We start from the raw sequence: 22073 nt of genomic DNA on the forward strand, positions 1-22073 counted from the left end.
TTCTGTCATATGTTAGGCACCCACACCTTTCTTAGTAAATATCGGGGAGGTATCTTCATGTGCTCTTCCTTGAAGGCATTATTATCTTCAGTGAAAGCTTAGTATCAATGCAAAAATAGCAAACTGCGAAAAAGCTTAGTTATCAATGAAAAAAAAAAAAGCCAATTCTGATCGATGAGAACTTAATTTCCTTATAAAGTAGCTTACTAAAATATATGAATAGAAAAGCTTATCCATTCTCCATCTGTGACTGCCTACATACTTTTAGAATCATTACCGTGTGTGTGGTTTTGCTTTGTTTCTAATGGGGAGATCATTTGGTTTGGCGATAGGAAACCAGGCAGTATTTTGTCAGGAAGACGTTATCCCGCCGCTCCATTAGATGGGCTGATGATGCCGGGAATTAACCACCCAGACTCCAAAGGGGGAGTCTCTGGCCTTTCAGGGGCCCTGAATGCACCCATCCAAACCACAACTGACCCACGTGTTCAAAACACAAGGGAGCTTGACCATGTGCACAAAGGATGAGGAGCAAGTCAGTAAATATGACAGGATCCTATTTTCCTTTCAGGAATGGAAAAATGTGAAGCTATCGGACCTAACACTTTGCTACAAGGAACTAACGTGACGCGAAGTGCTGCTGCCTCCATCCAGCCACAGGTCAGAACCCAGATGCACGCTGGAGCCAGGTGGGACACACGGACGAAGGGCGGGCCAGTGGTCAGGTGACAGGAGGTGGTGAGCGCCGGGACGGTAACAGCACGGCCCACCCACAAGGCAGAGGCTCCTCACAGGACAATTCAGATATGCTGCTACCAGATTTTCCCATTTTTCCAAGAGAAGACAGACAACTGGATATTTATGTAAAACCCCCCATTTTGAAAAATGTTAGCAACTACAATTTATTGCGTGGGCGTCCAAAACCTGGCCACAGGCAGAAGACGGCCCATAAGCTGCCATGAATACGAAGCAGCAGCGGCAAGGGACTGGAGCCCATGTGGCTTCTCTTGCACAGGCCTGGAGAAGGCTCCGGTACTAGTCAGAGGAGACAGGCCTCCGGCTCGAGATTATGTACCAAGAGAACTTCAAGGGTAATTTATGCCCTTGCATATGCCTTGTAATTTATGCGATGAGAGAGAAACCAGTGACGGCCAATTTAACGCTAACAGCCTCCCATTTCTCGGGCATCAGAACCAAGTCTCTTTAATGAAATTAAATTCTAACACCTACATGTTCTTACAGCAACTTCAGAGTTTTCCCGCTAATTCTCATATTTGATTTCCCACTCGAGCCTCGGGCCTTCCTGCTGCAGACGGTAGCGCAGACGTGCACGAGGCTTGGGCGGAGGTGGCGTGGAGCACAGAATCGTGTGACTTTTGTGACTCTTCGTACAGCCTGGCTGCCAGGGAGAGCTTATTTCATGAAGGGCCATTTAGCCCGGTAGTTCTCAACTGTACTGTGCTTCCATTTCATCCACACGCACAGCACATGACCAATAGGAACACGTCCCAGACGGGGTTGCAGGTAAGCTGGGGTGGAGAGAGGGCACAGAACTGTCCCACCTGCGGGGCGGGCGAGGGGGGCGGCAGGAAACGCAGGTGAAGGCAGAACTGTGTTCTGCAGAAACGGTCTTCCATCAACCCCACAACCGGCCTGGGCCCTCCCTGGGGTTAGGAATTACTGGCAGCATCTACGCCCTTAGCTTTTTACCCGACAGGTCAGGACACTGAGGACAAGCTGGGTGACTGACCTGCCCAGGTACACAGGGGTACACAGAGGCACAGCCGAGCCTAGAACTCAGTCTCTGAGACCAAAAGACCGATGAGAACGGGACCCTGGCGCCTCTCGGTATTCTCCAACCCACGATCGCAGGGTGTGGAGCTGGAGGGCTCTTCCGGGACACAGGATGTGCAGTTTCTCTTACCTCCCATCCTTCCATTTCCAGTCCTCTCTTCCCATATATATCATAGATGGCTCTGGTCTGGGGGTCGCTGAGCACTGCAAATTCAGAATGACACATGCTAAGAGAGCACGGAATTCTCCCGCCGGAGCTGGAGACAACATCACCCGGTGAGCTCACCTCTTCCTCTTCCCTATCCTACCCCAACCTTCCATCCCGTGCCTCCTTCCTCCTAACTGCCTCTTAGATCTGATCTAGGATGTGCTGCAAGGTGGACACGAATGAGAAATACTGGATTTTTTGTGTCTCAGCTACTCTTAAATTGTGAGGTTCACCTTACAGGAGGCTGCTTCCGAGTGTCCCTAAAGAACAGTTGTTTCTAATAGAGCTCAGTTTCTGCTGTAGCCCTTAACGTACCAGGCTGTTCCTTCCAGTCTCTAAAGCCTGTTCAGACAGGCTCCGATTGTAGAAAAAGGTGATTTATTATTTGCTCTATTACAGAGTTTCACTAACTCCGAAGACAGGTTCTTCTCCCCAATCCTTCCTTTTTTTAATAAATCATTTAAAGACACAAACACCTGTCACTACGGTGGCGGCCACGTCACCTAACTCAGTACATCAAAGTCTTTCAGTGAGGGACGGAGCCACTGGAAGGACGTCCGAACTGAACACAAGTGTCAGGAAAGCTAATGGCCATTCCTCTTCTCCTCTGCCAGCTTGTGTTCAAGACCTTTGAATCTTCTCTCCCTTGAGACTTCCCATATATTTTTAGGCCTAATTAAAAAAACGATATAAATGATTCTATCCATATTCAAATCTAATGGGGAAGAAAGAAATGCTGACCACTGGAAAACACGGGAGGCAGACTTCTCGAGCTGATCTGGAGAATTTCATAGGGAATTACTTATTCACGGCTTTGCTTTGGTCTCCCCGTTAGGGTGAACACTGGGGCTAGCTCTGCGGCCGCAGCACTTACACCAGCTCTGCGAAGGTTTTCTATTAACTCTTCCCTGAATCTCCAGAACCACACGAATGGGCTGAGGGTGATCTGGACAGCAGTCAAGCCGTTCAGCTCACAGGATGCGACAGAAGGACCAGGCTCCTGGTCAGGACCGCCGTGGAAACGGTCTCACTGGAGTTACGTGCGATGAAGACCTGCCACTGAGCTCAGACCCGCGCCACGTGTCACGGCCCGAGCGTTCCTCCTCAGTAAAATCTAATTTTACGGTAAAACCACTAAGTGAAATACAGCATATGCTCTTACGACTGCAATGAGAAGTCTTTATTCTCTAAAGAAACACGTTACTAATTTTTGGTCTAACCAAGGAACACATCACCAAATGGCTCTGGAATAAACAGCCTGTTTTACTTGGTGTGTGTCCTAGGAGTAAATAAATGTTTTTTAATCTTTCTTTTTAAAACTGTGGCAAAATATGCATAACAGAGAATCCATTTTAGCAACTTTGAAGTGTACGATTCGGGGCACTGAAGGCAGTTGCGCCACTGTGTGACCAACACCACCGCGTGACCAAGAGCTTTGCCACCATCTCCGACAGAAACCGGGGACTTATCAGCGACTTGAATGTTTTACACCCAACTACATCACAGAATTTTCTTTCTCTAGTACCGGAGATGTAAGCAGAAAACCCTGCGTTACTTGACTCTACTCCCTGTTGGCCTTCTTAAGATCGTTCTCCTCCTCCTGTTAGAACCTTTCCTTCACTGAATGCTCCGGAGCCAATAAAATCGGGGCCAAAAAATACGTTCTTGTACATCTTCTCATAACAAGAGAACAAAGGGGGCTTGTCGGCAGCCATCAGCCTTTTACCTCTACGAGTTCCCTTAAGAAGAAAGCCAGCGAGCGACTCGCGGCCCCGGTGCTCCCTGCGGCCCAGCCCGGCCGCTGCTCTGCCCGCACTCGCGCTTCCCACTCACTGGACACATATTGATTTCTGAAGCAAAATACTACTCTTTCAAAGGACCCTGTCAGTAAAAAAGCACTGACCGAACCCTCCTCTCTTACACAAGTCTAAGGACTCTCTTTCTGTCCTCTACAAATCAAGTCTCTTAAAAATCGAGCAGCTGCTTCCAGGGCGTCTGCGTGAAGCCAAGCCCTCCGCTAACCTTCATAAGCCTGGTGAACAAGGTTAAACAGGCGTTCTGCTTGTGATTTGAGCTCGGGGTCTCGGTGCTTGTCGGGATGGTAAAGCATACACAGCCTCCGGTACGCGGCTTTTAGCTCTTCAGAAGAGGCCTACGGAAAGAAAAATCCAATTAGAGAACAATCAATGCTCCTTAAATATTATCATTATCAGAATCAGCCTTGAAATGGGAGCCTGTCAGCCACTTTCCAACGTGTCTGCTCTCCGCACCCGGGACATAATGAAGTTATGCTTTATTGCTTCAATAAGGCTTCTTTTTTCCCCAGTTAATAAAGTGATCAATTATGGACATCAATAGCAACTGTGTTTCGCTGGGAAATGCTGCGATCAGATGTGTCTCTAACACTGGCTCACTGTGCTCTGAGCTGAAACAAAAAACGTCAGAGACCCACTTACTTTTTAACCTAAGTTATTTGAAATAAATCATAACAAGGTACTCCTAACAGAAAACTGGCTCAGACAGGGAAAAAACTAGAACCACTAGACAGCAATGCCATGCATCTTACGCAGTTTTCCAGCAAAAGAAATGCGGTGAATATATTTACCCTTAAAAAAAATCAAAGACAAATAAAATTGTAAAGCCAACACACGCCCCCGGTTCAACCTCTAATTCCAAAAGGCAGCGCAGAAAGCAGGCAAAAATCAAAAATCCTTTGCTATCCTACAGTAGAAACAAAAGCTCTCCTTCCCAAATCCAAAAGACGCCCCCCTGCCCCCGAGGCCCCAGTTCTCACAAGTCCTCAGCTGGAGGGAGAACACGTACCATGAGAGGAGCAAATGACACGGAGTAAATAAAATGGACTCCGTGTTTCAGCCACACAGAAGGGAGGGACATGGGGGTGAGGACAAAACCCACATTCTGCTTTGCCTGCCACACAGCCACTGAGAAGTCAGCAGGAACAACCTCCCTCAGAGGCCCTAGGAACACTGAGCTACCTATGTGGCTTGCCCGTCAGGCCTGTTTTTTGGGCAGTTTTAGATCTGATTTTGTATCAGCCTCAGGGACCACTCTGGTCCATCAGAGGCGATGCTGAACAGGCAGCTCTATCCAGATGATCGGTCAAAGAAAGAACATTTTATTTTGGGAGTCAACTCCCTCACCATTTTGATCACAGAAGCCCATTTCTGGGTCGTCGACAACGTGCCAGAGGGGGCCAAAAAACCAGGCATCTGGGCAGAGGCCTGGGACCAAGTCTCAGAACCTGTATGTGCAGGGAGAGCCACCGCAGGGACTCATCAAGTGATCAAGGTGACAAGGAAACACGCTTGAGCATATTTTCCTATAATTTCTACAACTTTTCAGTATCTTCCAATTCCAGGACTCATGAAGTTTTTTTCCCCCACTGAGGATAAAAGGCAAAACTTTAATGTACTTGAGTAGTAATTTCTGGCACAAAATTTAAATACTTTATATATGAGTATGTTATTCAGACGCTAGAAAATCGGCAACACTGTGCATGTTTACTGCAAGTTTTTTTTTTTAAATGTATAGTGTTCTTGTTTATTGCAGATTAATAAAAATAGGGATTTTTTTTTCAATTTATTTATTTTCAGAAAAACAGTATTCATTATTTTTTCACCACACCCAGTGCTCCATGCAAGCCGTGCCCTCTATAATACCCACCACCTGGTACCCCAACCTCCCACCCCCCCGCCACTTCAAACAAGTTTTTTTTTTTTAAAAGACTTTTATTTATTTGAGTGAGCGAGTGGGGGGGGCAGATAGTGAGGGACAAGCAGGCTTTCCACTAAGCAGGGAGCCCGATTCGGGGCTCGATCTCGGGACTCTGGGATCATAACCTCAGCTGAAATCAGACGCTTCACCAACTGAGCCATCCAGGTTCCCCTACTAGAGGTTTCTTTCTTTCTTTCTTTTTTAAAAAAGATTTTATTTATTTATTCACAAGAAACCGAGAGAGGCAGAGGGAGAAGCAGGCTCCCCGCTGAGCAGGGAGCCTGATTCGGGACTCAATCCCAGGTCCGCAGGATCACGACCTGAGCCGAAGGCAGACGCTTAACCATCTGAGCCACCCAGGGGCCCCTCCACTAGAGGTTTCAAACAAGGAATTCTGGAGGCCTCCAAAGGAAGACTGTGCACATGACTGGTAAGATGTGTCAGTCACACATGCCCAGTGCCCCTCAGTGCCTTCTGGACAATGTTTTCAACTTCTAGGCCCATCGCTTCTTCTTCTGGGAAGGAGGGGGCTGGCTGGCTGACCTCTCTGGGCCTTTCCAGCTGACTTCCCATGATCTGTTATCCGGAAAGAGCTATCTGTGAGCCCCTCAGCCTGTGCTTTAAACCAGACACAGACCTTTGCTGCTTACTTGGACAGAGGCTCATCTACACGTAGTTTTAAATCAGCAGCTCCCTGAAGAGGGTCAAAGACCTTGTTAACTGAGTATCCCTTGTCCTCTTGGAATCAGGCAGACTTCTGCCCCATTCTAGCTCCCCTGCCTGCCTTCGTTCTCTTTGGTGCAGCCTCTGAGAATTATACTGGCCAACAACTTGCAGTTGGCTGCCTTCCCTCTTTCTCTCCATCTGCTCACCTACAAGATTTCCTCTGTGGTGACACACCGACCTCCAAGTTTACTGGTGAAGAACACAAGCTTTTGGGGCAAATGAGCTTTCTGACTCCTACTGTGCTCATCCGCAAAAGGGCGGAAGTCTCCGGGATGGGGAGACCACGGAGAGAGAGCGGGACCACACGGGGCTTTCGCAGAGTGCCCGACCCAGAGCACAAGCTACAAAGTGTGGCTCTTGTAAAACCTTTTCTTTGTATTCTCACCTTGCAGCTGTGGCCACTATTACCTCTCTCCCCAAAGTCCCTGTGAGGAGTAAAGGACGTAAGACCCGTACAGTGCTCAACGATGCTGCGCTCACTAGAGGGATCCAATCACTCCAGCTATCATAACCCAAAGAGCAGCTCAGTACCCCCCGGAAAGCAGAACAGATCAGAGAGAAGGTGTCGCCCTGGCACGGGCTGGCAGGAGCGCTCAATCGTGAAGCAGTTCCTATTTGTGAAAATCCACCGAGCTGCACACTTACGACCCGCGCCCTCTTCTAGGTATACCTTCTGTTGCAATAAAAAACACGAGACTCCATTGAAGACATGTGCGTCAGTCAACATTCCTTGTCTGCAGGTCTTTTTTCTTTTTCTTACCCCTGATTTCTTTCCCTGCCAACACCAATCATGCAATGCGTTTCTTGTCACTCTTGGCCAATATGCCCCCTGTACCAAACTCATTGTTTTAAGCAAATAATAGTTAACTGAATAAAACAGATCTCCTCCACGTAGGTTTACCCACGTAATGACGTAAAGGGGGCTTGTTCCTTCCTAAAGAGCAATTACAGGTTATTTTCTTTCTGCCAATTTTAATCGTTCTTTCCAGCATCTCATAAGTTACAAGTGCATGATTAGACAGACCCGGCTGACTTTTAGCTTAGGCTGCTGTTTCCTAGGTGTTAAAATTAAATGAGATGACAAAGGGGGTGGGGGGATATCTAATCTGAAAGACCTGTAATCATATTAATAAATGACTTAATGTGCTATCGATTAAGTAATAGAAATGAGAAGTTTCATTTTTAATAAATATTACATTCCGTAGAAGGTTAGATTGGACCTTTCATCATAACTGAAGAGCTGAGGTCACTGGGTCGATATTTCATAAACGATAAACTCTTTATCATAAAAAACTGGTATTATTTCAAAATCTGTGATATCATTAAAAATGAAATCTACAGGGGTGCCTGGGTGGCTCAGTGGGTTAAGCCGCTGCCTTCGGCTCAGGTCATGATCTCAGGGTCCTGGGATCGAATCCCGCATCGGGCTCTCTGCTCAGCAGGGAGCCTGCTTCCTCCTCTCTCTCTGCCTGCCTCTCTGCCTGCTTGTGATCTCTCTCTGTCAAATAAATAAATAAATAAATAAATAAATAAAATCTTTATTTCTCCCCTCGACTCAGGTCATGACCCCAGGGTCCTGGGATGGAGCCTCACGTGGGGTCCCTCCTGAGCAGGGAGTCTGCTTCTCCCTCTCCCACTCTCCCTGCTTGAATTTCCTCTCTCCCTCTCTTTCTGTCAAATAAATAAATAAAATCTTAAAAAAGTCTGAAAAGTTTCATCATCTCAATCATCTGTTTCTTTCTTTTTTTTTTTTTTAAGATTTTATTTTTTTATTTACAGAGAGAGATCACAAGCAGGCAGAGAGGCAGGCAGAGACAGACAGGAAGGCAGGCTCCCTGCTGAGCAGAAAGATGGATGCGGGGCTTGATCCCAGGACCCTGAGATCATGACCTGAGCCAAAGGCAGAGGCTTAATCCACTGAGCCAATCAGGCGCCCCCACCTGGTTCTGTTTTTAATGTAAAGTCAATCTATTATAAATTCAACCTCATAGATCATAAAACTCACAGTGAAAAGGTCCTCTGTGACCTGACCATAGAGTTTAGTGGTCTGTTAAAATGGTTGGATTTCATGCTACAGGAAACAAAAAAGAAACTTCTACAATAAGGCACAAAAATAAAAGGCTTACAGATTAGAAATGAAAAAGAACTCTGTATTTGCAGACATCACTTACATGGGAAATCATAAAGAACCTACAAAAAAGCTACTAAGTGATGTTAGCAAGGTCATGCGGTACAGGGTCACTACACAAACATCAATTTATTTCTACAATCTAAAAACAAACTTAAAAAGACAATACTGTTTAGAATACCATCAACAAACACGGCCTGCTCACAGATGGATGTAATGACTGGGTTCAGGACATGTCTGCAGGTAACCCCAACACAGTACCAACAGGAATCGCAGCCTGGCTTTAACTACTAATCAAAGACTTCTTGACAAAGCGAAAAAGCCCGGACCTAACGGCTTCACTGGGGAGTTCTACCAGAAATTTAAAGAATTAATCTCAATCCTTCTCCAGATTTTCCAAAACACTGAGGAGGAAGGAACACTTCCAAACTCATTCCAAAGCTAGAAAAAGATAGCAGAAGAAAACCTTACGAATGCTGATGCAAAAATTCTCAACAGAACACTACTAAATAGAATTTAGCATACTAAAAGGATTATTATACACCGTGATAGTGGCATTTATTCCTGGAATGCAAGGATAGTTCAGCACAAATCAATATAATATACTACACTAAGAGAATGAAAAGAAAAAAAACCCCATACGATCATCTCAATCGATGCAGAAAAAGTATCTGACAAAATTCAACACTTTATCGTGGTAAAAACATTCAACAAACTAGGAACAGAAGGACACTACCTGAGCATAATAAAAGCCATAAAGAGCTCTTACAACTGAAGACAGATCTACAGTGAACATCATATTCAATGGTGAAACACTGAAACATTTTCCTCTAAGATCAAGGATCCATGCAAGGATGTCTGCTTTTACTTCTATTCAACATAGTATTGGAGGTCCTAGCCAGAGCAACTAGATAAGAAAAAGAAATAAATGGCATCCAAATTGGAAAGTAATATAATCTCTATTCCCAGATTATATGATTTTATATGAAGGAAACAAACAATTCCACCAACACAAAAAAAATTTCAAACTAATAAATGAATTCAGCAAAGTTGCAGGATACAAAGTCAACACACACAAATTAGCTGTATTTCTATACAGTAAAAATGAACTATCTTGAAAGAAAGAAAAGCAGCTCTACGTACAAAAGCATAAAAAAAAAAAAAAAAAGAAAACCCTAGTAGTTAACTTCACTAAGGAGGTAGATTTTTTTTTTTTTTAAGATTTTATTTATTATTTATTTGACAGACAGAGATCACAGTAGGCAGAGAAGCAAGCAGAGAGTGAGAGAGAGAGAGGAGGAAGTAGGCTCCCTTCTGAGCCCAATGTGGGGCTCAATCCCAGGACCCTGGGATTATGACCCGAGCCAAAGGCAGAGGCCTTAACCCATTGAGCCACCCAGGCACCCCGGTAGATTTTATTTATTTATTTATTTATTTATTTATTTGTGAGAGAGAGAGGGAGAGAGAGCGAGCACAGGCTGACAGAGAGGAAGGCAGAGGCAGAGGGAGAAGGAGGCTCCCCGCCGAGCAAGGAGCCCGATGTGGGACTCGATCCCAGGACGCTGGGATCATGACCTGAGTCGAAGGCAGCTGCTTAACCAACTGAGCCACCCAGGCGTCCCACCCCGGTAGATTTTTTATAATGAGAACTATGACACGCCACTGAAAGAATTAAAGAAGACCTTTAAAAAAAAAAAAAAGAAAGACATTCCACATCAATGTATGGGAAGACAGTATTATTAAAATGTCAATATTACCCAAAGCAACTAAAGGATTCAATACAATCCCTACCAAAATCCCAATGCCAGTTTTTGCAGAAATAGAAAAATCCCCCCTAAAATTTGCATGGAACCTCAAGGGACCCAAAGAACCAAATAATCTTTTTTTTTTTTTTTTAAAGATGTTATTTATTCATTCGACAAAGAGAGATCACAAGTAGGCAGAGAGAGAGAGAGGGAAGCAGACTCCCCGCTGAGCAGAAAGCCCAATGTGGGGCTCAATCCCAGGACTCTGAGATCATGACCTGAGCCGAAGGCAGCGGCTTAACCCACTGAGCCACCCAGGTGCCCTGAAGAGCCAAATAATCTTGAAAAAGAACAAAGTTGGGGGATTTGTATTTCCTTACCTCAAAGCTTACTACAGAGTACAGTAATCAAAACTGTGTGGTACTGGAATAAAGACAGATGTATGGACCAAAAGGATAGGACAGAGGGTCCAGAAACACACACTCACATATATGGTCAAATGATTTTTGACACGGTGCCAAGACTACTCAATAGGGAAAGGACAGTTTTTTCAACAAATGGTGCCGGGAAAACTGGATCTTTGTTTGTAAAAGAATGAGTAGGACCCTTCTTCCATACCATATATAAAAGTTAATGCAACTGACTTTTGTGTTGACTTCATATCATGTAACTTCACTCAATTCACTTATTAGTTTATTCACTAAAAATGGATGAAAGACCTAAACATAAGAGCCAGAAGTGTAAAAGACTCTTAGCAGAGAAAACACAGGGCAGCAGTTTCATTACATTGGATTTGGCAATGATTTCTTGGTTATAACATCAAAGGCACAGCCAATAAAAGAAAAAAATAGACAAACTGAACTCCGTAAAACTAAGAACTTTTGTAAATCAAGGGATAATATCAAGAAAGTGAAAAAACAATCTAAAGAATGGGAGAAAATATTTGCAAATCACATTACCTAATAAGGAAGTAATACCCGGAATACATAAAGAACCCCTAAAACTCAACAAAAACAACCAACCTAGTTAAAAAACTGACAAAGGACTTGAACAGACATTTCGCCAAAGATATACTAATGTCCTATAAGCACAGGAAAGGACGCTCGGTATCACTAATCATCAGGGAAAGGCCAATCAAAGCCACCCATTAGGACGCTACTACAGAACAAACATATAATAACAAGTGTTGGCAAGGATGTGAAGAAACCGGAACCCGTGTACACGCCTGGGGGGAATGTAAGATGGTATGGCTTTCGTGGAAAAGAGTGTGGTAGTTCCTCAAAAAAATAAAAACAGATTTACCATATGACTCAGCAATTCCACTTCTGGGCATAGAGCCCAAAGAACTGGAAGCAGGGTCTCAGAGAGGTATCTGTAAACCCACGGTCACAGCAGTATTATTCACAACAGCTAAGACACGGAAGCAGCCCAAGCGTCCATCCAGACGAATGCCTATCAGCAGAATGTGGTACAAACACACGCAAAGGAATGATCAGTCTTAAAAAGACACGTGCTAGAACGTGGACGAACCCCGAAAATGACATACCAAGTGAAATAAGCCAGTCACAAAATGATGAATCCTGTATGATTCTAGATTCTATGATGAGGAATCTAGTAGTAAAAAATCAGAGACAGAAAGTAGAATCATGCTTGCCAGGGAGCCGGGTGGGGGAGTAGACAGTTATTGTGTAATGGGTAGAATTTCAGTTTTGCAAGATGAAAAGAGTTCAGGAGACAGATGGCGGGGACGGTTGCGCAGCATCAGGTATGTGCTTAGCACCACAGAACTGTAAAAATTGGGTAAGATGGTAAATTTTATATGTATCTGACACTTTAAACAACTGAGGGGCGCCTGGGTGGCTCAGCAGGTAAGTGTCTGCCTTCGGCTCAGGTCATGATCCCAAGGTCTTGGGATCAAACTCCAAGTCTGGGTCTCTGCTCAGCTGGCAGTCTGCTTCTCCCTCTCGTCCTGCCTGCTGCTCCCCCTGCTTGTGCCCTCTCTGCCAAATAAGTAAATAAAATCTTAAAAAATAATAGTAATAATTGGGGGAAAAACCCCTCAAAGTAGAAAAAAAGAAAAGATTTAAATGTGAAAGCTAAAACCATAAAACTTCTAAAAACATTATTTTTGTAACTTGAGTTAAAGATCTCCTATACAGAATAAAAGAAAAATACTTGTAAAATATGTATGTAATACACTTGTATCCAGAATTTATCTTCATATATTCTGTTCAGTAAGACTTCTTCTCTTACTGAAGAAGACAATCTGATAAAATTGCGAGTAAAAGATTTAAACAGAGACGTCAGCCAAAGGTGATACAGGAACGGCTGGTTAGTACATGAAAAGACATTCAGTACTGTTAATCACTGTGGAAGTGCCAATTAAAAATAAAAGTAGACACCACATAACCACGAGAATGCCTAAAATGACAGACTGAGAATATTAAATGTAGGTGAGGATGTGAGGCAAGATAAACATAATTTTCAAAAATATGAACAAAAGCTTTGTCATTAGCAGAGATTAAAATGGCATCAATTCTAACGGTCAAAATAGGTTAAAGAAATGAGTCAATGGCTATGTTGTTCCTAGTTGAATTACCTTAAAAAACCTTTACTTTGGGGCGCCTGGGTGGATCAGTCAGTTAAGCGGCTGCCTTCGGCTCAGGTCATGATCTCAGGGTCCTGGGACTGAGCCCTGCATTGGGCTCTTTGCTCAGCGGGGGGCCTGCTTCTCTCTCTCCCTCTGCCTGCTGCTCTGTCTACTTGTGCTCTCCATCCCTCTAATAAATAAATAAAATCTTGAAAAAAAAAGACCTGCTATTTTTTTTTTATTTCTTTATTTATCTGACAGAGATCACAAGAGAGGCAGGCAGAGAGAGAGGAGGAAGCAGGCTCCCCGCAGAGCAGAGAGCCCGATGTGGGGCTCGATCCCAGGACCCTGGGATCACGACCTGAGCTGAAGGCAGAGGCTTAACCCACTGAGCCACCCAGGCGCCCCAAGACCTGCTATTTTTATTAGAAAAGTATACATATTCTTCATGGATAAAATAGAAAATAGAGATAACGTGTTTTAAAATAAAAATTTGTTTTTTTAATAGAATTTTATAATCCCCTTTTTTCAGTTAAAAGTCTCTGTGAGGTTTTGTTTTTGTAGCTTTTATTGGTCATCAAGCATTTTCCACATCATTTTATTTTATTTTTATTTTTTTTTTAAGATTTTATTTATTTATTTGACAGAGCGAGATCACAAGCAGACAGAGAGGCAGGCAGAGAGAGAGGGGGAAGCAGGCTCCCCGCTGAGCAGAGAGCCCGATGCGGGCCTCGATCCCAGGACCCTGAGACCATGACCTGAGCCGAAGGCAGCGGCTTAACCCACTGAGCCACCCAGGCACCCTCCACATCATTTTAAATGGCTGCATAGTATTTCAAATATGGCATTATCAGTTTATATAAGGATTCCCTATGAACAATTTTCATGTGTTTTCAAAAGGCTGGAGTGGACATTCCTACAGCTAAAACTCTATGTGCATCCATGATTATCTTTTTGCAAAGAAGTTTCTAGAACTGTTGGGTTAAAGGGTGTAAGATTTCTGTTTTAATCTGCTGAACTGCTCTCTATTGTCTAAGATTTAATTATTTTAAATTAAATTAAAAAATTTAATTTTATCAAAGGGATACATAAAACAGTTTGTAAATCGAACTATTAGACTTACAACCAAAACAGCATTCATCCTCACTCCTCAGGTGATAAGTACTTTAAAATCTCTCAGCATTTTCCTCATTTATATTTCAAAATCATATGCTTAATACTTATATCCTTAATTTAATTTTTTAAAAAAGATTTTATTTATTTATTTGACAGAGATCACAAGCAGGCAGAGAGGCAGGCAGAGAGAGAGGGGGGAAAGCAGGTTCCTTGCTGAGCAGAGAGCCTGATGTGGGGCTCGATCCCAGGACCCCGGAATTGTGACCTGAGCTGAAGGCAGAAGCTTTAACCCACTGAGCCACCCAGGCGCCCCTTTTTCTCTTTTTCAAAGTAAGCTTTACACCCATTGTGAGGCTCAAACTCAGGATCCTGAAAGTGACAGGCTCTACTGACTCAGCCAGTCAGGGGCCCCTCAAAATGTTCTTTTCTTGTATTCTGCCTTTACCCTTGATAAATAGTTGGCTGAGGATAAAATCCTAGCTCGGAAATATTTTCTCCTCGGAATTTTTACTGTATTGTTTGTTTCACTGTCTCTTAGCTTATAGTACTGAGCTGAGAAAGGTTAATGTCATTCCAATTTCCAATTCTTCGTGACTTGTTTGGAAACTTTTAGCATGTTCTCTTCAACCCATGATTTCCTCAGCATGGGTCTTTTCTCCAACTCACCGTGCCTGTTACTTCATTGGCCCTTTCCGTCTACAGTCTCATATCTTTTAGTTCTGAGAATTCTTTCCATATTTTTAATATAATGTCTTCTTCTTCATTTTACTTTAATATGTAAGAGTTGGTCTTCTAATTTTAAAATTTTACTTTGATGATTTCCTCATCATTATCTTTCAGCCCCTCTACAGAATTTTTATTTCTATCTTATTTTTAATTTCCAAGATATCCTTCTTTTGCTTATATTTCTTTTTTTAAAAGATTTATTTATTTCGAGAGAGAAAAGTGTGAGCAAGCGGGAGGAGGGGCAGAGGGAGGGAGAATCGTGAAGCCGACTCCCAGCTGGCCACAGAGCATGAGACAGGGCTCAATCCCAGGATGGAGATCATGACCTGAGCCCAAATCAAATCAGATGCCTAACCCACTGAGCCACCGAGGGGACCCAGAACAAGGTGATAATTTTATTTTATTTTTTTTTAAATTTTATTTATTTATTTGACAGACAGAGATCACAAGTAGGCAGAGAGGCAGGCAGAGAGAGAGAGAGAGAGAGAGAGGAGGAAGCAGGTTCCCTGCCGAGCAGAGAGCCCGATGTGGGGCTCGATCCCAGGACCCTGAGATCATGACCTGAGCTAAAGGCAGAGGCTTTAACCCACTGCGCCACCCAGGCACCCCCAAGGTGATAATTTTAAAAGAGACATATACAGGGGTGCCTGGGTGGCTCAGTCGGTTAAGCGGCAGACCCTTGATGTCCTCCGCTCAGGTCATGATCTCAGGGTCATGAGATAAAGCCCTTCCTGAGACAGAGCCCTTAGCCGGGAGCCCCTCCCCCCACTTGTGCTCACTCTCTGTCTGAATAAATACACACATACATAAATAAAATCTTTAAAAAAAAAAAAAGTATCACTTTGTTCTTATTTCTTTCATGTAATATTTTATTTCTCTGAAGACGATCTAGCTTTCAAATTCCCTGCACTGTCTGCTTCCTTCATCTCTCTTTGCTGTCGCACGATCTTAGAAACTCACGTTGTGGTACTCCTTCAAATATTTACGTTCTCTGGTACCAATTCATACCCAAGAGTAAGACACTAAGGAGCTATCTGGAAGCTCTATGTGAACAGGCCTTGTCGTCTGATGAGCTCCTTTATGAAATAAATGCCTACGGGAGGACCCGGAAGTGTCATTTGGTGGTATTTTCTCTTTGATAAGTCAGTTTCTTCACGGAAGGACGCAGAGAACAAGGAGAAGCTGTAAGTTTCCGCGCAGGATGTCATCGCTCCTGTGTTCCCTGCTTTCCCAAGGCTGCCATTCTTGCCCTCTCCTGTGTCTACGGCCTTCCTGGTTCAATTTCTCCAGGGAATGATCGTCCCGTCTCCTGGCTGGGCGGGTCAGCACACTCACCTCGTCAGCACTGAGTGCTACCATGAGAAAGAAAACAAACTTTGTCAACATGGTAGACAAAACCGGGCACACTATTTTAAACTGCCTATTGGGTGCCTGGGTGGCTCAGTAGGTTATGTGTTTACCTTCGCCTCAGGTCATGATCCCAGGGTTCTGGGATTGAGCATGTCAGGCTCTCTGCTCAGTGGGGAGCCTGCTTCTCCCTCTCCCTCTGCCTGCTGCTCTGCCTGCTTGTGATCTCTCTCTGTCAGATAAACGGATAAAATCGTAAAAAAAAAAAAAAAAAAAAAAAAAGTGATTTGTTTACTATTGAGGATGAACATTTCTCCATGTATTTATTTGCATTTTGGACAACTTTTTATGAAATAACCCATTTTTTCCTTTGTATTGTTTTAAATGCTTCCGTCTGAGCAGAATACATATTAGTTCCATTCATATCGTTGCAGAGAACTAGCCACAGGGCCTCACTCAACACTGGGGGGCTGGCAGGTGCCGTCCCACCATGGGCCGGACAGGCAAAGAATCAATGTTCTTGCAAGACCCGACAGAGCCGGCAAGCAGCAACTTACACCTCATGCTTACATCCATCTGAGGAACAGGAAAGTCACTAGGCCTGTTGATGCTGAAGCCCATACTTTCCAGCTCAAACTTCCAGCTGTGTCTACACCGCTGTATTTCAGCAAAGCTCCAAAACTACGTTCTATTGGATTTTGGGAAGTTTGCCTAATTACCACCATTGAAGATTCATTACTGTCCATATGTTCCGTGACAATCTGATTGAAATAAACTGCATCAGCTAATAAAACCTGTAATTTTTTTACGATACTTGGTGCTCATACAATTTAAAAGAAAAAGCAGATTTCAGAGCTAATTAACACCAAGCCAGCATGGGTGCTTTGTGCCGAGTAAGAGCTGTTTCATGGAGAGGAGGGGTTACAGACTACTTGGTGTCACCGAGGAGACCAAGGCATGTACTCATCAGGCACTAACTGGACTTGGAAAAATTTCCCACTTCATTTTGAAAAGGTTCCCACCACACAGCCCGAAGCTTCACACAATAAAACCACTCTCACACACAGGCCTGGCATCTTCTGATGCCATTTTCCCTGCTCAACACAGCCTTCTACAATTTTCATTTTCATGCTGAACACAGATGGAGGGTCTGGAAAGAAGCTGGGGTTGATCTGCAAACAGCAGGATTCCGACAATGTACGTGGACTCACTGGCAACCTCGAGCACGGTGTGGACCGTGCTGACTCGTCCTGCCTGACCCATGGTTGTCAGGAGCGTCACCAGAGGGACACGATTTCTAGTGAGACTAACCTATGTAGTCTGTCCTGAACATTCAGCTCTGACAAAAGAAAAAACTCCAAGAACAATCTAATCCATCTGAAATGTACTTTTACTAATATTACTGATGCTCGTACAAAAGGCAATAAACAAGTAACCTTCTCCCACGGCAACAAAGGAACAGAAGAGGAACAAAAGCCTGCCAGACGAAAAGGGACAAGCCCAGCAGGGCAAGCCCTGCTCTCTTCAGCACAGTCCCCAGTCTCCGTGCACGCTGGCTTACTCCGGGAGCGGGCATAAAGGTGAGCATTCGAATCTGCTCTCCTCCTCCTGTATCTGGCTTTGAACAATTCTGACAAGTGGCCATTCAGATCTGCCAAATGACAACTGATAAACTCCTACCAATAAATTCCTCTAGAACGATCTGTTGCCAAAACTGCAATGTAATCTTCAACACAGGCATTCCTCAAAGCAAAGAGCACCCGGACATGGCGGGTATGACACCAGCAAATACTGAACTCTTCCAGTCAGTGCACTGACCGAGCGCCTGACCTGTTCTGAGTGCCGCAGGAGGTACAACAGAAATGCAGTATTAAGATTACAAACTAGGTGTGCATATGTGTTTCCCCTAAAAACAAAAAACAAAAAACCCACGTGGATTTAACTAAACAGTGAGAACACAAAAATGCTAATATGAATGGTGGAGAAGTAAGTTCAGGGCAGTCAGAATGGAAAGAAAACCGCATGAAGGTGGCGGGATCTAAATGGGAACGAGAAAGGCGGGTTTTGATACGTTCTGGTGTCCAAGACGGGCTGGGGCATTTCAGGGGAAAAGAACGTCCTAAGGAACAGGCCGACACTAGAGCAAACACCAGCTGGAACTGAACTTGGGCGTCCGTCCACCTGCCCATTCATTCAGTAAACACTGGCCCTGCCGTAAGAGGTACAGCGGTGGATCAGACAGCCACGGTCCCTGACCACAGGATGCTTACTCTGCAGTGGAGGAAAGCAGAGCATCACCACAAGGAACGCAGAAAACATATAAAACAACTGATTTATAAGGGACTTTCAAACGGGTCCAGGAGTTTGACCCCTACCCAATAAACAGCGGGAAGCCACAGAAGGCTTCTGGGTAGGGAAATACAGTTATCAGTACTGTCTGTTAGTATTAATTTGGTACAGCTTGACTACAACCGACAAAAATCAAAACCAGAGAGACCTAGAGAAAACTAAGGCAGAAATGTAGCGTTGAGGTCAGGAGGGCTCCTTGGCTGCCCAGAAGTCACAGCGGAAACCAAGGATCAGAGCTGGCTGGGGTCAGGAGGAGCCTTTATGAGCTGGGCGGGCCGTGGGACAATCGAAAGTACAATATAGAGAAAACAAACCAAAGAGCACACCTGGGGTTCTGGCTCAGAGGCGTGGGTTGGGGAGAAACCGGAAGCATCAGGCTTTGGGGAAAAGGTAAATCTGAACACCTAAGCACAAGGCCCAGAGACGGGGCGGCGGGGGGAAATGCAGGAGAGCAAGAGATTATAAAAACAGCCAAACTCAAGAGGCCAAAACCTGGGGGAATTGTGAGGAGCGAGAAGACGCACCTGACAGGGTAAGGAAAGACACAGAGATCATTCCAGAAGGCAAACATGCATCAGCTGGTATTTTCCCATTTGAGGCTTAACACTCACAGAACACCTGGAGGTTGGCACCGGAGCCTCCATTTTACAGGTCAAAGCAGTGAGGATCAAAAAGATAAAAGTCTGGTCTGAGAGGGAGAAGGAATTCCCTCTGGCCCCCTGACCCCAAAGCTGGCGGGAGATTAAGAGTGTGTGTGGCCCCGCCCAGACCAAAGCCCAGTCACAGAGAAGGAGCAAGTACTCGGGAAGCATCCAGCCCACGCCGGCTCGTGCAGACTGTGAGCTCGGACACAGCACTAGGAGCAGTCCTGGTCAGCTAGGAGCGGTCCTGGCTGAATGTCGTGCTCCTGACGCCAGCAAAAATGTATCGGCGTTACCTTACCTAGAACCGTGCCCGTTACTATGCGGAGCACTCACGTGCGTTCCTGCTTCATCTTCCCAAAGCCCTAGGACAGTGAAATTATTGTCTGGATTTTATGGATGAAGAGACGGGCCCAGAGGGGGTAAGTGGCTTGCCCCAGACCAGGCTGCTAAGGGAAGTCCGACTCAAACCTGACTGCAAGGGCTTCGCTCCTTAGGACGCCGACCCCTTTTGAAGCTCCACCGCCTTTCCAAAGAATCACCCATGAGGGTGTACAGGGGCTTCCCAAGGAAGGAGCTTCCCATGGAAGGTAATGGGCTCAGTGGTTTTGGTGTACTTCCAGAAAACCCCTGAGCACCGTCACAGCTTTCTGGAGTACAGGGGTCAAGTGGACACACTCTGTGTCATGTGATTTTGAAAAGTCAACCTCCTACCGCCATTTTATTATTTAGAAAATAAATATTTATTTGGGAGTGAGAGACAGAGAGCACAAGTGGGGGGGGCGGCAGGGTAGAGGGACAACAGACTCCCTGCCGAGCGCTGAGCCCACCATGAGGCTCGATCCCAAGGTCCTGAGATCACGACTTGGTCGGAAGGCAGGCGCTTAATGGACTGTGCCAGCCAGCTGCCCCCTACAGACATTTCAGACTCTGCTTTGAGAAGGTGGGCTTAAGAGAGAACAATTAAACCATGAGTAAGTCAGAAAAACTAAATATGAGGTTGCTCAAGCAATTCCAGGTTTCTACAAGTAGAGGTAACCTAAGTCCGTTGTCTTACATGGAAGGAAAAAACTTACAAAGTTGACAGAACTCTTTATCCCCAAGATGGCAAAAAAAAAAAAAAAAAAAAAAAAAAATCAGGCAATCAGTAATGACAGAAGTCTACAATACCAACAAAGAAAAAGGCAGGCTCCGGTCACCTTCAACGTTTAGGGGGTGGGGGGAATCCTGTCCTCCATGTCCACTTCTGCTGATGACAGAAAATGTGAGGACAAAGGAGCCAGAAGAGCAGAAAGTCTGATTTCTGATGAGAGGTCATTCCAAGGACTGAGGAGAGATTGTCTGATCATCGTACAATTTGGTTTTCATTTCTCTTCCTCGTCATGTCCATATGTGTATTTGGTGCCCTTGAGACACAACAGTAAATAAAAAGGCCAGCATCTTAGGAAAATGAGCTCCAGTTCCCTTCTGGGTCAGAAGTGATGGTCACAGAAAGAGCTTGGCTTTTTTTCCCCAAAAAGCCTGACCTTATACTTTCTCTTGTCCATGTCCATCTGTTATACCCTGCCCACCAATGCAGACTTCTTGTAGTTGATGCCTGCTGGCATTTTACCACTGAAGAATGTTCTGGCTCCTGCAAACTAGGGAGGGGACTGAGCACTCGTTGCATGCAGAAGTCGTTCCAACAGTCCAAGAGCCAAACAGCACCCAGCTACCGGGATATGAACTTGGAGGAGGCTCCAAGCTCCTTCAGGGGAACAGGGGCTTCGTAAAGTGTGGGCCACAACGGTAGTAATAAAGCAGCAGTGTTCCCAATGGTCTTTTCCCCTCCTGGTGCCCCCTTTTAAACTTTTATGCTATTTTATTTATTCATCCCTGTTAGTTGCCTTAAATCCTTTCTTGGACAAGGTACGATATAAATAAAATAAAAATAAAAGTTTAATAAAAGTAAACACTAGAATTCCACAGCCAAGCAAAACACATTGCTTGTGTGTCCCGTATTTTCCTTATCTCTTGTTTACCTCTAAACTCACAGCAAATAAAAAAGCTTTCAATTGAATTCTCTTTAACAAACAAACAAACAAACAAACAGCAGAACTAGAGCATTAAAATCTCAAGAAGCAATTGTTTAAAATGCCCAAAGCAGAAAAGTAATAAATAGCTTATGGTTCATTAAAGAAAACACATTTTAAAATTTAACCTCGGGGTATCTGGGTGGTTCAGTGGGTTAAAGCCTCTGCCTTTGACTCTGGTCATGATCCCTGGGTCCTGGGATGGAGCTCTACATTGGGCTCTCTGCTCAGCAGGGAGCCTGCTTCCTCCTCTCTCTCTGCCTGCCTCTCTGCCTACTTGTGATCTCTGTCAAATAAATAAAATCTTTAAAAAAAATTTAATAAAAAAAAACCTAAAATTTAACCTCATGGTGTTTGCTAATCGTATTACAGGATGACATTTGGAACTAACTGGGTATCCTAAGAACTCTGTCCCCACCCAGAAGCAAGACCACCAGAAGCCTCTCCAGATCCTGCTGGGGTCCACTGACCCCAGTGCTGTCTTGTCTCTCTGCTCTGATCAGGGAGGTCCTCTCCTCCCTGCCTGGCCCTTTAGGAGCTGACAGCTCACAAGAGTTACGTCTTTGGGTCCCACTCTGCCTTTACCCCAGACACTCACTGTCTTTGGGGACTATCCCTTCCCCCCTACCTTCTGGGAGCTCCTCCCCCGAGCCCTCCATGTGGAAAACTCCTGACTTTGCAGGAAGCAGAGTTGAGAGAGATAACTGCCTTTTGAAGATAAGAAACTCAGTATTTTGAACAGAAAGAGGAAAGAAACTTTTAGGAATTCATAACCTGATCCTTAGCATAGATTTTGGCTCTATTTTTTTAAAATTAATATTTAACAGTCGGATAGCAAATTTAGCCAGGATCAGGTTTAACCGAAGTTTTCTATGTACATGTATGTCTTTTAAAAT

General features: G+C 44.6%; 1 protein-coding gene across 1 annotated transcript in view; it reads right to left on the reverse strand.

The window, feature by feature from the left end:
* DNAJC11 (DnaJ heat shock protein family (Hsp40) member C11) overlaps nucleotides 1-22073 on the reverse strand; it is a 69401-nt gene that overhangs the window by 42415 nt on the left and 4913 nt on the right. Inside the window, exons 2-3 of the mRNA XM_044237049.1 lie at nucleotides 4025-4154; nucleotides 1925-1998 (exon numbers count right to left, since the gene is read on the reverse strand). Of these exons, the coding sequence (XP_044092984.1) occupies nucleotides 1925-1998; nucleotides 4025-4154 (204 nt within the window). The remainder of the gene's footprint in view (nucleotides 1-1924; nucleotides 1999-4024; nucleotides 4155-22073) is intronic.

This window comes from Neovison vison, chromosome 2 (genome assembly GCF_020171115.1).
Source record: "Neovison vison isolate M4711 chromosome 2, ASM_NN_V1, whole genome shotgun sequence".
NCBI classification, from domain to species: domain Eukaryota; kingdom Metazoa; phylum Chordata; class Mammalia; order Carnivora; family Mustelidae; genus Neogale; species Neogale vison.